Source organism: Nerophis ophidion, linkage group LG11 (assembly GCF_033978795.1).
Source record: "Nerophis ophidion isolate RoL-2023_Sa linkage group LG11, RoL_Noph_v1.0, whole genome shotgun sequence".
NCBI classification, from domain to species: domain Eukaryota; kingdom Metazoa; phylum Chordata; class Actinopteri; order Syngnathiformes; family Syngnathidae; genus Nerophis; species Nerophis ophidion.
This window is the reverse complement of record NC_084621.1, coordinates 4,779,690-4,796,024: the sequence shown is the minus strand read 5'-3', so window position 1 is coordinate 4,796,024 and position 16,335 is coordinate 4,779,690. Positions and strand designations below refer to the sequence as shown.

The 16,335-nt window shown below is 41.1% G+C and overlaps 1 protein-coding gene across 4 annotated transcripts in view; it reads right to left on the bottom strand.

Annotated features, from left to right (window-relative positions):
- Positions 1-16,335, bottom strand: part of cep162 (centrosomal protein 162) — a 92,205-nt gene that overhangs the window by 1,739 nt on the left and 74,131 nt on the right. For 3 of the 4 annotated variants that reach the window (XM_061914957.1, XM_061914956.1, XM_061914959.1), the window contains 8 exons: positions 14,685-14,789; positions 14,386-14,592; positions 12,944-13,162; positions 12,601-12,859; positions 9,158-9,290; positions 8,941-9,082; positions 8,737-8,835; positions 7,093-7,227 (listed from right to left, as the gene is read on the bottom strand). In XM_061914957.1, coding sequence (XP_061770941.1) covers positions 7,093-7,227; positions 8,737-8,835; positions 8,941-9,082; positions 9,158-9,290; positions 12,601-12,859; positions 12,944-13,162; positions 14,386-14,592; positions 14,685-14,789 — 1,299 coding nt within the window. The remainder of the gene's footprint in view (positions 1-7,092; positions 7,228-8,736; positions 8,836-8,940; positions 9,083-9,157; positions 9,291-12,600; positions 12,860-12,943; positions 13,163-14,385; positions 14,593-14,684; positions 14,790-16,335) is intronic. The other variant, XM_061914958.1, reaches the window with a different exon arrangement.

Here is a 16,335-nt window from a genome sequence, read left to right as displayed (position 1 = left end):
AGATTTATCTGGAGAGCCAGATGCAGTCATCAAAAGAGCCACATCTGGCTCGAGAGCCATAGGTTCCCTACCCCTGTATTAGAGTAAAATATTGGAAAAGTTCAACTCCTACAAGAGATTACGTCTATTAATTTTGTATTATCTTTTTAAAATGAAAATTCAAAGTCTAAACAATCTAACCAACATAATTACATTTGCTATTTTTACTTTTTATAGAGCTTGGTCCGCATTGCCGGCAGTAAGTCGAACACATTTCCAGTGAGGGTTGGACTCCGCCAAGGCTGTCCTTTGTCACCGATTCTGTTCAGAACTTTTATGGACAGAATTTCTAGGCGCAGTCAAGGCGTTGAGGGGTTCCGGTTTGGTGACCGCAGGATTAGGTCTCTGCTTTTTGCAGATGATGTGGTCCTGATGGCTTCATCTGACCGGGATCTTCAGCTCTCACTGGATCGGTTCGCAGCCGAGTGTGAAGCGACCGGAATGAGAATCAGCACCTCCAAGTCCGAGTCCATGGTTCTCGCCCGGAAAAGGGTGGAATGCCATCTCCGGGTTGGGGAGGAGACCCTGCCCCAAGTGGAGGAGTTCAAGTACCTAGGAGTCTTGTTCACGAGTGAGGGAAGAGTGGATCGTGAGATCGACAGGCGGATCGGTGCGGCGTCTTCAGTAATGCGGACGTTGTACCGATCCGTTGTGGTGAAGACGGAGCTGAGCCGGAAGGCAAAGCTCTCAATTTACCGGTCGATCTACGTTCCCATCCTCACCTATGGTCATGAGCTTTGGGTCATGACCGAAAGGATAAGATCACGGGTACAAGCGGCCGAAATGAGTTTCCTCCGCCGTGTGGCGGGGCTCTCCCTTAGAGATAGGGTGAGAAGCTCTGCCATCCTGGAGGAACTCAAAGTAAAGCCGCTGCTCCTCCACATCGAGAGGAGCCAGATGAGGTGGTTCGGGCATCTGGTCAGGATGCCACCCGAACGCCTCCCTAGGGAGGTGTTTAGGGCACGTCCAGCTGGTAGGAGGCCACGGGGAAGACCCAGGACACGTTGGGAAGACTATGTCTCCCGGCTGGCCTGGGAACGCCTCGGGATCCCCCGGGAAGAGCTAGACGAAGTGGCTGGGGAGAGGGAAGCCTCGGCTTCCCTGCTTAGGCTGCTGCCCCCGCGACCCGACCTCGGATAAGCGGAAGATGATGGATGGATGGACTTTTTATAGAAGTACTGTTCTACCAATGATTAGTACCATATTTTTTGGACTTTAAAGCGCACTTTAAATCCTTTCATTTTCTTAGAAGCCGGTGCACCTAATCCAGGGGTAGAGAACCTGTGGCTCTAGAGCCAGATGTGGCTCTTTTGATGACTGCATCTGGCTCTCAGATACATCTTAGCTGACATTGCTTGATACTATAAGTAATGAATAATTCCACTGGTAATCACAGTGTTAAAGATATTGAAGTGAAGTGAATTATATTTATATAGCGCTTTTCTCGAGTGACTCAAAGCGCTTTTCATAGTGAAACCCAATATCTAAGTTACATTTAAACCAGTGTGGGTGGCATTGGGAGCAAGTGGGTAAAGGGTCTTGCCCAAGGACACAACGGCAGTGACTAGGATGGCTGAAGAGGGAATCAAACCTGGAACCCTCAAGTTGCCATTACATAACTTGAGAACAGGAAGTGAATAAAGCGATAGGAATCGCTATGTAATAAAAAATGATGAAATATTTTTCTACCAACCGAGCTATGCCGCCCCCCACATTCTAAAACAATTCATAGAAGAAGGCCTGAGAATTATACTTTAATGCGGATATACATTCGCATTGCACTAATTTAGTGAAAGAAACAGCGGGGCAAAAATGAACAAGGAACTAAAACTATTCATAATAAAAATCACCGAACGATGGTTGGGTTAACATGTCACTATGACTGGAAATAATTATTAGGACCGTTAAAGCATTGTTCTGTCAGATAAGTTTTAAAAAGGAACAAGTATTGTTAGAAGTATTTTATTTATTATTGGTTAGCTTCAGAATAAAAATGTTATAAAAAAAATTAAGACTTATTATACTTTAAAAATGTTGGTCTTACTTAAAAAATGCATGGATTTAGTTGTATTCAGTGTTAAAAATTATTATATGGCTCTCACGGTAATACACTTTAAAATATTTGGTTTTCGTGGCTCTCTCAGCCAAAAAGGTTCCCGACCCCTGACCTAATGTATCAGAATCCGAAGAGTTTTTTATTGCCATTGTTTGAGAACGTGTTCACAAATAAAGAATTTTACTTGCTGCAATAGTGCAACATATAACAGAATGGAGTAACATGAGCTGTAACTGAGCTATCAGATCTTGTTTTTTGTTCATGTGCCAGATAGCCGAGGAGAAAAAACTGTTCAGGTGGCAGGAGGTGTGGGTCTGGATCAGGGGTAGGGAACCTATGGCTCTAGAGCCAGATGTGGCTCTTTTGATGACTGCATCTGGCTCTCAGATAAATCTTAGCTGACATTGCTTAACACGATAAGTAATGAATAATTCCGCTGGTAATCACAGTGTTAAAAATAACGTTCAAAATATAAAACATTCTCATGCATTTTAATCCATCCATTTTCTACAGCACCTGTTCAAGAAGTCGCATTATTAGTAAGAAATATTTAATTTATTATTGGTAAGCTGCAGAATAACAATGTTATTTAAAATAATAACAGACTTATTGTACTCTAAAAATGTTGTTATTAATTAAAAATGCATGCATTTAGTTGTATTCAGTGTTAAAAAATATGATATGGCTCTCACGGAAATACATTTTAAAATCTTTGGCTTTCATGGCTCTCTCAGCCAAAAAGGTTCCCGACCCCTGGTCTGGATGGACCTGAGGGGAGAGGAGAGAATAGTTTGTGTCCAGGGTGAGAAGAGTCAGCTGTGATCCGACCCACACACCTCCTGGTTCTGGAGGAGAACAGGTCTTGGAGGGGTGGGAGTTTGCAGCCAATAGCCTTCTCAGCAGCACTTAGGATGCGCCGGGGAACCACACGGTGATGGAGGTGAGAATGGACTCAATGTACGGAATAATTTTGGTTGTGCTTACCGACCTCGAAGCTATTTTATTTGGTACATGGTGTAATGACAAGTGAGACCAGTAGATGGCAGTCACACAAGAGATTAATGTAGACTGCAATATGACTCAAGTAAACACCAACATTTTATATGTTCTATTGAAAATATAGAACATTACACACGGCGCTCAAAAATTGATCGAAATGTTTTAGTATGACTTTGGTAAGCTATGAAGCCGCACCGCTTGATGGATTGCCGGCGCATTAATCATACAAGTATCATTATGGTTTGTGTATAAGGTAAGACATTATCTGGCATTTTGTTTTGCATAAAGCAAAAGAAACTTTTCTTACCTTCTGGTACCTGCTGAATTGTATTTGGGATCTGCATGAATCCTGAAAATGTGCACGTATCCGCCTTTGTAATCCGTGACAACACCATAGTCCATAAGCTTCTCCTTTTTCTCTATCTTCTTGTTATGTGACATAGATCCTCCACTGTTGCTATTTCTAACATAAAGTAGTGTAAAGTTCTTACTTATATCTGTCAGTAAACTCGCCCTGAAAGCGCTAAAAAAATATCGGTTTTGTGAGTTTACATTAATCACCCAAGGAATTTTAGTTTTTAGAGAGTTCCGGTCAAACGTTTTTTCCCTGGACACATTACCAACATTGTTATTGCACTAGTGAGCCACGAATGAGGAGATGCTGCTCCGTTATTGATTTAAGTAAAGTCTGAATGTCATTAAAACAGTTAGCTCCATCTTTTGACACTTTTTCCACCCCTGTCCTTGCACGCTACACCGCTACAACAAAGATGACGGAGAAAAGACGTTGCTGCAGGTGAACCACGTAAATAAGACCGCCCACAAAACGGCGCATCCTAAAGCGACTGTCAGAAAGCGGCTCGAAGATGATCTGTAAAACATAATCTATGCAACATTTTCACCAAAGAACCACCATTACATGTTATGTAGACCACAAGGAAGTGGTGAGTCCTATAGTTAGTCATATGGTCCGGAAAATACGGTAATGTTAAAATTTTACAGTACATAACAACAAATCAGCTTGATAAAATGATTAACTTGGGTTAGTAGCGATTCCAGGATCGACTGTTAATAATATATTTCAAAATATCAAACTTGTTGTTGTTGTAATTGTGAAATTACGGGCGGAATAGCTCGGTTGGTAAAGTGGCCGTGCCAGCAACTTGAGGGTTGCAGGTTCGATTCCCGCTTCCGCCATCCGTTGTGTCCTTGGGCAAGACACTTTACCCACCTGTTCCCAGTGCCACCCACACTGGTTTAAATGTAACTTAGATATTGGGTTTCACTTTGTAAAGCGCTTTGAGTCACTTGAGAAAAGCGCTATATAAATATACTTCACTTCACTTCACAAATGTTTGTCAATTGAATTTTTCTTCAGAAAATAAATCAATCTTAAAGTCATCCCACAACTTTCTAGTGGGTTGATAGTACATGTATGTATATAAATAAATTATATATACATGATTTATTTATTTATAAGCATGTACTTGTCATTTTAACTTGTGTAAATTAAAGGAAATACCTATAACATTCTAACTTTTACACCTAATTTTTGTATAAAAAATTATTCATGGCTAAAATAAATAATTAAAAGTTCCAACTGAAAGAATATATACAGTGCATCTGGGATGTATTTACAGCGCTTCACTTTTTCCACATTTTCTTATGTTACAGCTTCATTAAAAAATGGAATCAATTAATATTTCACCTCGAAAAACTACAAACAACACCCCATTGTGACAATGTGAAAAGGTTATATATATATTTACAGTGGTATGCCGTCAGAACCAGCAAGGCCTTCTCTGCTGGCCTAACAGAACCAGAAATTATGATCATAAATAAAGATACAGGTAATTTTTTATTCACTTTCCCTAAATATCTAAAAGTATTCATATTCTCTTCATGTCATATTATGGTCCTTCCATTGCTGTTGATTTTAGGTATAAAGTTGTTATCCAATCAGAATTCAGCTAGCTTAGGTTGCTATGCTATACGAAATCTGCCTGAGCATTCAGAAACAACAATGCAGGCGTCCGTACGCGTAAGTGAACGGACACATACAGTGATAGACAGCTGCGATAGCCAATCAGATCACAAGTTGTTGTCAGTAAGGCCTTCTAGATGACCGAAGGCAGATATATATTGTGATGTTATGAGCTAGGTATCATAAGAACTCAATTACCCAGCATGCCACAGTAGTGAAGAGCATGCGCAGAAGCCACGTTTAGCCATGGCAGTAGCGGGATGTTTTTGATGAGCACACTGTGGAGTAAACTTTAAGGACTCAGCCAACACGCCTTGTCTGCATCTTTTCTGGTTAGACAAGGCAACACATATTTGCCGGGCCATTTTCAATAAGGATATTTAAAGAGAAACTACATCTTTACTGTTCCTAATATACATAAATGACATGCCATCAGCATGCCACTGTGAATTGTTCCTGTATGCGGATGACTCGGCCCTGCTGGTATCCGGCAAGGACAAATCACAGGTGGAACAAATCCTCAGTGCTGAACTCCTCAATATTTGCACCTGGCTCGCTGACAACAAGCTATCCATACACTTAGGTAAAACGGAATCCATCCTATTTGGGTCCCATATCAAACTTAAGAAGGTCAGTGACTTCACTATAAAAGTGGGTGACATTGTTATCACCAGGAAGGATGAGATCACCTACCTAGGTTCCATTCTAGAGGCTAATCTTTCCTGTGATAAAATGGCAACCAAGGTGATCAAAAAGGTCAACCAAAGAACGAGATTCCTCTACAGAATCTCCTCTCTGGTCAACAAAAGCACCTTGAGGATTCTAGCTGGAACTCTCATTCAACCCTTCTTCGATTACGCTTGCACCTCCAAAACCCTCAAATCTAGACTTCAAACATCCCAGAATAAACTAATACGGTTACTTTTAGACCTCCACCCCAGATCACACCTCAATCCAACCCACTTCTCCAAAGTGGGCTGGCTCAGGGTGGAGGACAGAGTAAAACAACTTGCACTGAGCCTAGTCTATAAAATCCGCTACACCTCCTTGATACCGAAGTACATGTCAAATTACTTCCTTAGCGTAAATGACCGCCATAACCACAACACCAGGGGGAGCTCCACAAACCACGTTAAACCCAGATTTCGATCTAACAAAGGTCTTAACTCATTCTCTTTCTATGCCACATCAATGTGGAATGCACTCCCAACAGGTGTAAAAGTAAGTGCATCTCTATATTCCTTCAAAACCGCTCTAAAACAACACCTCCAGGCAACTTCAACACTTTACTAACACCCTCCTCCATTCACATCCCATCTCCCCGGATTATAAACAACTCAAATGTATTTCTAATGTATATACTTGTTCTTATGCTATGTGAACTCACTATGTTCTCTGCTGGCTGTACATATCCTACTAAGTAAGACCTACACTGTTTCAATGTCCATTTCTCTGTTGATGCAATTGTTGATGACTGAAGTACTGATATCAACCAAAGCTCCTCATCCCACCCCCCGGATTGTAAATAATGTAAATAATTCAATGTATATACTATGATGATTAACTTGTGTGATGACTGTATTATGCTGATAGTATATATTTGTACCATGAATTGATTAACGTGGACCCCGAATTAAACAAGTTGAAAAACTTATTTGGGTGTTACCATTTAGTGGTCAATTGTACGGAATATGTACTGAACTGTGCAATCTACTAATAAAAGTATCAATCAATCAATCAATCAAGTCGGTCAACCCCGGAATCTAGAATTTAATTCATTCGATTTTGGATTAAGGCTATAACATAACAAAATGTGGAAAGAGTGAAGCATTGTGAATACTTTCCGGATGCACGGCATATTTTTGAACAGAACTCTATTTGTGGCCAATGTTGCTTGCTTTTACATTATTACATAATAATTCAAACTTGGTAAGGAGATCCCAACAAAATTGAGCCGTGTTACAGTGCATGCACAAAAATCACCGGTTTGAATTTAGGTTTTAAGCAATTCTACCTGCTGCAGTTCTTTCTCCCGGTGTTGGTGTCTCTGCTCCATGTTGACGATCTTGGACTCCAGATTACGTAGATGTTTCACTTCTGGACTCTGAGCTTCTTTTGCATCCTTCAGCTCCATTAACAGTCTGCTTAACTGAACACAAAACAGACCATTTTGTTTTACTGGAGGGCGGGCAGAATATTATGCTAACATTATTTACTTTTTGGAGAGTAAGCTTCCGCAGCTAGTGGGTCCATGACTTCTGTTTTGTTTGATCAGCTGTTTTACTGCTGTGTTACAGGCACCGTTTGAAAACAATTTAAGTATGCAAATAAACATTTACAAAATCTTTCGTACCGGGATATATATATATATATTTTTTTTTCTTTTTTTTCTTTTTTTCCAAGATGGCGCTGCTGTAGTGGCTGCTGTAGGCAGGAGCTCTGTGCTCTTGTGTCATCCTTTTGTGTTTCCCTCTTGTTTTCATGTGTTATTATATTTTTTTGCCTTTTGGTCCGGGACCCTTTGGGACTGTGTGACAAGGGGTGGCACTTTCGTGACCTCTGTGGTGCTTTTTTTGTGGACTTCTGGATCTGCCTCCCGGGAGCCTTTTGGCCATGGAGACCAGCTGCTGGGTGTCTGCCACACCGGAGTCGGTTTGGAGAGACTGGAGGAGATGCGGATGAGGGGACAGGGCTGCGGAGCTAGCACGGAGCACTGGGACGGAGAGGCTTCGCGGGGTCTTGGCTGGGTGAGCAGGTGTCGGACACCTCAGTCACCTTGGACGTATCCTCGCTCATCCATGCGGACTGGACACTGGCCGAGAGTGGAGTCGGCTGTCTTGGTTGCTTTGTTGGGTCTGCTCCTGTCTCTGGCCATCCTCCCTCCACCCCAGCGGACGATGGCGTGGAACACCGCAGAGGCCACCACAGTGGATATGTTTCTTTTACTTTTTATTCATAGCTGTATGTAGAAGTGTCTGGTTGTATCTGCTGCTTTAATGTCTTTATTGTCCTCTGTGTTCTTTGATGTTTGATGTTTCCCTCTTACACACATGTAAGAGGGATGTGTTCTATGGCTATGAGTTGTTGTTTTTTTCCCTTGGCCTCAGTCTGCACCCCCTCTCCAGGGCCCAGGCTAAGACCGATTTTTTTATTTTATTTTAATCTTCTATTTTTTTCTCCCCCCCTTGTTTACCTGTATCTCATCTTTTTTTTGTAAGGGGCGCTGGAAGCCGGCAGACCCGTCAGCGATCCTGTTCTGTCTCCCTTTAATGTTTGTCTGATCTTGAATGGGATTGTGCTGAAAATTGTAATTTTCCTGAAGGAACTCTCCTGACGGAATAAATAAAGTACTATCTAATCTAATCTAATATTCTATGACTTGTAGTCCGGTAGGGGTAATGTATGTAAAAATATTTATTTCCTATTAAATATGGTGGGTGCGTTCTACAGCCCGGGATATACAGTATTAGTTTCAAGAGGATGGAATTTAAAAGTTATTTATTGTTCAGCACAATGGTGTTATTAACGGGTAGGGTTGTCACAGTATCTGTGATTGTGATGGCCCAGTATGGAACAAATCCTTGTTCCAGTCCAGCACCTGCCTTCAGTGGTTTAATTTTTGCAGTTCTACTAATACAAATAAATATCAGATTGAAACCTGAGTCTCCAAAGCAACCTCTCGAGTTCTGGACACTGCAAGTGTTTCTTTGACCCCATGCAGCTCTTTAAGCTGGTCCTGCAAAAGCTTCACCATTATCTGGTGGGGAAAGGGAGCACATGAAAATATATGCATTTTTTTTTTTTGTTCATTTCGATAGGACTAATTTAATTTTGTTGACACAATTTGCGCCCCGTTTCTTACATCCCGCGTGTTCAGCTGATTGGTAAGTTGAGCCACCTTTGAAGAGGAGTACTCTGTGGCGTGATCTGCACGCAATTGGTCCAACGCCTTGAGATGCTCTGCCTTCAGAGAGGAAATCTGCTGAAAGAAGAGGTCCCTTTGCCTGAAAAGATGACGTGATATTTAGTTAGTCCTGATTTGGCGCTGTCAAAAAGATTTATCACAGGAGGACTAGCACCTGCACAGCTCCTCCTTGGCTTGCAAAACATTGGATTTGAGTGCTTCTCTTTCCAGCTCACTGTTCACTTGCAGCAGCTTCACACGCTCTCGAAGAGCCTCGTTCTCCTGCAGCACCTCTGTGATGCGACTCCCTGTACAGTGCAGTTTGATGTTAGACGCAGCCAGGTGGGACTTTCATTTCATAACTCTTCCAAAATGCCTCACAAAAACTCAATCGTATGAAAACTGCAGCAATTTTTCCAATAAGATAAAATGTAAATCCAATTTATCCGTCCCAGACATCCAACTAACGCCAACACTTTATTGACATTGGTAAAAATGTAAGTTTTACATGCAGAAAACAATGCGAAATATAAATGAGAACTGAAACGGATTAATTAACATTTTTAGTTTTATATTTATTATACAGACGCCACCCTTGTACTTTACAAGTTCTTTCCTGAATTCAATTGTGTTTCTCACCTTTTTTATCAAAATGCTGGCACTCGCAACTTTCTTTGGCCATATTGTGGATAATTTTAACTGTACTTATTTAAATAGCAGAGGCGGAGGAGTGGAATTTTTTTTTGTCTTGGTTCTCAATTCCACTAAATGATACACAGGAAACTACCTTACGAGGCAAAATTCTCGTCATAAAATGTTTGTCAAAAACGAAATCGACGGTAAATGTAATCAAAGAGAACTTAAGTATTGTAAGCCAGTGTTTTTCAACCACTGTGCCGCGGCACACTAGTGTACCGTGAGATACAGTCTGGTGTGCCGTGGGAGATTATGTAATTATACCTATTTGGGTTAAAAATATTTTTTTGCGAACATCCATCGGTCCATTTTCTACTGCTTGTTCGTTTTGGGGTCAAGTAATTATAATACGCAAATAATATGCCGTGGTTGACTGTCTGCGCTGTCAAGAGCGCGGCAGAGTAACCGTGTAATACTCTTCTATATCAGTAGGTGGCACCAGGTAGCTAATTGCTTTGTGGATGTCAGGAACATGGTTTGTCGTGATCACAATATGCAGACGACAACGGAAGGCAGCATGCAGGTAAAAAGGTATCTAATGCTTAAACCAAAAATTAACAAAAGACGAGTGCCACTAAGAAAAGGCATTGAAGCTTAGGGATGTCTATGCAAAACAAAACTAAAACTGAACTGGCTGCTAAGAAAAAAAAAACAGAATGCTGGATGACAGCAAAGACTTATACCGTGTGGAGCGGCAGATGGCGTCCACAAAGCACATTCGTACATTACAATCAATAACAAAATAGGAGCGCAAGACAAGAACTAACACTAATAATAATAATAATAATAATGGATTAGATTTATATCGCGCTTTTCTATTGTTAGATACTCAAAGCGCTCACAGAGAAGTGGGAACCCATCATTCATTCACACCTGGTGGTGGTAAGCTACATCTGTAGCCACAGCTGCCCTGGGGTAGACTGACGGAAGCGTGGCTGCCAGTTTTTGCCTACGGCCCCTCCGACCACCACCAATCATTCATTCATTCACCAGTGTGAGCGGCACCGGACGCAAGGGTGAAGTGTCCTGCCCAAGGACACAACGGCAGCGATTTGGATGTCAATAGGTGGGAAGCGAACCTGCAACCCTCAGGTTTCTGGCACCGTTGCTCTACCCACTACGCCATGCCGCCCCACTACACACAATAAAACACCAAAAGACTCAAAATAAGTCACGGCGTGATGTGACAGGTTGTGAAAGTAGGCCTACTTTGAGACGAGCTATAGTGATGCATGGTTGGTTATGGTTTGAATTTATATCCAACAATTGCGAGAACGACTTTTTACTGTCAATATCGGCTGCTGAGTTAAATTTTTTTTATGTTTTCTGCTAGTAGTGTTCCTCAGGATTTTTTCAATGAAAACTATGTGCCTTGGCTCAAAAAAGGTTGAAAAACACTGTTGTAAGCTATGCACAATATTTTTTTTAGCATACGGTAACTACTAGGGTTGTGGGAAAAAATCGTTTCGAATACAAATCGAATCGAATACGTTGTGCGATTCAGAATCGATTCTCATTTTTAAAAAATCGTTTTTTTTTAGCAATCCAACAAACCACTACACAGCAATACCATTAACAATGCAATACAATTCCAAAACCAAACCTGACCCAGCAACACTCAGAACTGCAATAAACCGAGCAATTGAGAGGAGACACAAACACCACACAGAACAAACCAAAAGTAGTGAAACAAAAATGAATATTATCAACAACAGTATCAATATTAGTTATAATTTCAGCATAGCAGTGATTAAAAATCCCTCATTGACATTATCATTAGACATTTATAAAAATAATAAAAAAAGAACAATAGTGTCACAGTGGCTTACACTTGCATGGCATCTCATAAGCTGGACAACACACTGTGTCCAATGTTTTCACAAAGATAAAATAAGTCATATTTTTGGTTCGTTTAATAGTTAAAACAAATTTACATTATTGCAATCAGTTGATAAAACATTGTCCTTTACAATTATAAAAGCCTTTTTTTTTTATTTTTAATCTAGTACTCTGCTTGCATGTCAGCAGACTGGGGTAGATCCTGCTGAAATCCTATGTATTGAATGAATACAGAATCCTTTTGAATCGGAAAAATATCGTTTTTGAATCGAGAATCAAATCGAATCGAAAAAAATCGATACATTATACAATCGTGACGCCAAGAATCGATATTGAATCGAATTGTGGGACACCCAAAGATTCGCAGCCCTAGTAACTACGTAAAAAAAATTTTTTAACATAAACTCAGAAATATTTGATCTATTTTAAGAATGATTTGAGATTTACATAATAAATTATTTTCCATATTTAGCGGAGCACACATGTAAAGTGAGGCACATTAAAATCTTATCCCCTTCACTAGCCCTAACAAAGACATGCCCAGTACATCACAGAGACAAAAATAAATTGTAATTATTCATATTTTAGGCACAAAAATGTAAAGTCATTTAAAAAGGACAAGCAAAAAATGCAGTTACATGTCATCTATAAAACTTTGGTAAATATTTTTAGAAAGCCTTCCAACAGACAAAAATAAAAGTGACCTCATCCAACTCGTTTCAGAGGCTTTTAACATGATTGGCCACTAAAAGTAAGTTGGTTTGAATGAAATACTGCCTCTCTCTCCTTTTTGGTACAAACGCTTAGACTTGGCAAAATCCAAGCTGAACAGGTTTTCAGCTTAAGTGGAAATTTCCGGATGTTCTCATACTTAACTGTTCACAAAATTTAGAAATGTCATAGAAATGAGTCTATATGAATTAAAAACACACCTAGCTCAACTCATGATGTGCCACTTCCACACCAAGTAAGACAATAGTACAACATATCAAGCATGCACATAAGTCCAACATAATGGTAATGTATGAAAATTACCTTCTGCAAACACAAACAGGAAAAGAAAGTGAAGTTCTAGATTCATACCTTCTTTCAGGGAAAATGAGCATTCTGAGCAGCCTGCTTTGATAGGTGATTGTTGTTGTTTGCTCTCTGAAAAGTGGGCGTCACTTCCTAAGTTAGAACCAGACAGCATGCTCCTCCTCTCTTTCTGCAGTCTCTCCACAGTAGAGGTCAACTCATCAATAGTTCGTGTTTTAGTTGCAAGTTTTTGGTTGAGCTGGGAGATGCGGCTGGCATGTACGTCCTTAGCAAGATAATTATGTCGGCCTGGGCTGGACAGAGCCTGCAGGGAGCAGGTATATGATTTAACATTCATTTATTTACCATGTCGTTAAGACATCTAAGAATATTTGAGTACTACACTGACCTTCTGTTTCAGTTGCTTCTTGAGAGCATCAACCTGTTCCTGAAGAAAAGTTTCCTTCTGCTCGTGTTCTGTCTTGATGTGTTCCAGCTCAACTTTCATTCTTTCAATTTGTGACACCCATGACTCGGTACTTGAGGCTGAGATTGCTGCTGCTGCTGCCAACTCTTCTTTCTGCTTCAAATGCTGCTCCATCTCGGCGATCTGATGTTCGTACTGCAGCTACATAGTGAAACACGTGGAGAGTCTTTCAAAATAAAACACTGAAACAAAAAAATATGAATGTACCAGGCCATAGATAGGGATGTACTGGGCTGCAAAGAAATTAGTTGAAAAATACATCAACTTAATTTTTTCTTACGGGTATCTTATTTTGAAAGGATCCCCACTTACGCCCATGCGTCACAGTAGTGGACTTGAATTTTGCCTCCTGCATCATTGCACAATTTCCACTGATACAACATTAAGGTGAGTTTAATTTGGTGTGATAATACTGTAGAACTCGGTGTGATACACGTATCTTCTAATCGTTTTCCCCCTTTTTTCATAATACATTACGTCCCCGATACTCCTTACCTGAAATTCATTTTGTCTTTTGATTTTTTGGCAACACTAAATTGGCCCTAGTGTGTGAATGTGAGTGTGAATGTTGTCTGTCTTATCTGTGTTGGCCCTGCGATGAGGTGGCGACTTGTCCAGGGTGTACCCTGCCTTCCGCCCAATTGTAGCTGAGATAGGCGCCAGCGCCCCCCGCCACCCCAAAAGGGAATAAGCGGTAGAAAAATGGATGGATTTTCACTAAATTTTTTTCATTACAAAAAACTTTGTTTTGATTTTCATGTTAGCGCTGAAGCACACTAGCAGTAGCCATAACTCAATTTAAATTAATCATTATGATAATAAAATATTCAAGTTTATTTGCTGTATTACTTAAAAATACAGCAATGATCAAATTCAAACTACCGCTACTTGGTAACATCCATCCATCCATTTTCTACCGCTTATTCCCTTTCGGGGTCGCGGGGGGCGCTGGCGCCTATCTCAGCTACAATCGGGCGGAAGGCGGGGTACACCCTGGACAAGTCGCCACCGCATCACAGGGCCAACACAGATAGACAGACAACATTCACACACTAGGGCCAATTTAGTGTTGCCAATCAACCTATCCCCAGGTGCATGTCTTTGGAAGTGGGAGGAAGCCGGAGTACCCGGAGGGAACCCACGCATTCACGGGGAGAACATGCAAACTCCACACAGAAAGATCCCGAGCCTAGATTTGAACCCAGGACTGCAGGACCTTCGTATTGTGAGGCAGACGCACTAACCCCCCTGCCACCGTGAAGCCCACTTGGTAACATGTAAATGGCAAATATTATCATATTAAAAAAAACGCTTCTACTTTGAATGTAGTACTAATGCATTATCTGTAGACTGCTGGGTTGTACCTTAGTCTTCTGAAACTGTTGCTCCATATCGTGCAGGGTTTGTTTGGCTGCTTCATCACGACTGTCCATCTCTGCCTCAATACGTTGTACCCTACGCTCAAGCAGGGTGTTGATGCAGCTGGATGTTGATTTCCGGCTGTTGGCAACACCCTCTTTAGCCGACGTTTTTGCGTTCCTGGATCTTAGTAAATTCTCCAGGTGCTTTACCTGGTAAAGTAAAGAAGATCCTTAGGGTCATAAAAAGGAGACAGAAATGCAAGTAAAAAGCTAGCTTGTTACTTTTTGTGTGGAAGCCAAACCTGTTGCTCCAAGTCCTGCATCTTTTTAAGGTCTATTGGTTTCTCTCGGATATTTTTGCGTACAGCGGTACTTTTTTTGCCCACCTCGGCTTTCATTTTCTCGACCTGAAAGAGAGATTGTATTTAATTATGTTGTGGTTAGAAGTTTACATATACTCATCATGACGATAATATCATAGATTTGAACTATTCTTTTCTAGTGTGGAATGATAACGCAACATGCATATTCAGCAAAGAAAAACAAGAATTGGGTGCACACGTTTTTATTTTTTTTTACATTTTCCAATCTACACAAGCTCCCAATTAAACATACAGACTCAAGCATGTACATAGAGCTAATATTTGATTTGATATTACTTTACATGCACCACAGAATTTTAGTTGCCATCCACAATCGTCTGCGATGAGGTGGCGACTTGTCCAGGGTGTACCCCGCCTTCCGCCCGATTGTAGCTGAGATATGCGCCAGCGCCCCCCGCGACCCCAAAAGGGAATAAGCGGTAGAAAATGGATGGATGGATGGATCCACAATCGTTTGGCATAATTCTGTCTGGATATTTGACCACTCTTTTTGACGGAATTCAATTTATAAGGTTGTTTAAATTGATTGGTTACCTGAAATGTTCAATGGTGTTAAGATCTGGGCTTTAGGAAAAATATTCCCGAATCTTAACAATAGCAAATTTTAAAACAATATTAATGATTTAATGCATGGGTGTCAAACTCTGGCCCGCCATGGAATTTCATTTGGCCCTTGAGGCAATAATAAATTAACATTAGAGCTGGCCCGCCGGTATTATACAGTGGCGGTCCCGCATTCAACGCTAATTCTCATACTTGCCAACTTGCCCGATTTTTCCAGGAGAATCCCGAATTTCAGTGCCCCCCCCCGAAAATCTCCCGGGGCAACCATTCTCCCGAATTTCCACGCGGACAACAATATTGGGGGCGTGCCTTAAAGGTACTGCTTTTAGCATCCTCTACAACCTGTCGTCACGTCCGCTTTTCCTCCATACAAACAGCGTGCCGGCCCAGTCACGTAATATATGTGGCTTCTACACACACACACACAAGTGAATGCAACGCATACTTGGTCAACAGCCATACAGGTCACACTGAGGGTGGCCGTACAAACAACTTTAACACTGTTACACCACACTGTGAACCCACACCAAACAAGAATGACAAACACATTTTGGGGGAACATCCGCACCGCAACACAACATAAAAAATACCCAGAAACCCTTGCAGCATTAACTCTTCCGGGACGCTACAATATACACCCCCGCTACCAACAAAACTGGATTTTGCATGTCACTATAAAGTTATATAAGCCTTGCTTGTTCAATACTCAATGCAAAAACTTGATTGGGTCCCTATTAAAAGGTTAAGTTGTTCAACTTTGGCCCTCGGCTTTGTTAAGTTTAGAATTTTGGCCCACTCTGTATTTGAGTTTGACATCCCTGATTTAATGTCTGGAGTCCTTATCATTTTGGAACGCCCGATTGTCATCTAGCTGTTGATGAGATATTTGTGACTTAGTCCTTCTTTAACATTCCATTACACTTTGTAGTGCTTCACTACCACTGGCAGCAAAAGAACCCCATAAAACTGTCCTACCAACGCCATGCTTGACAGTTTGTAGTGTTCC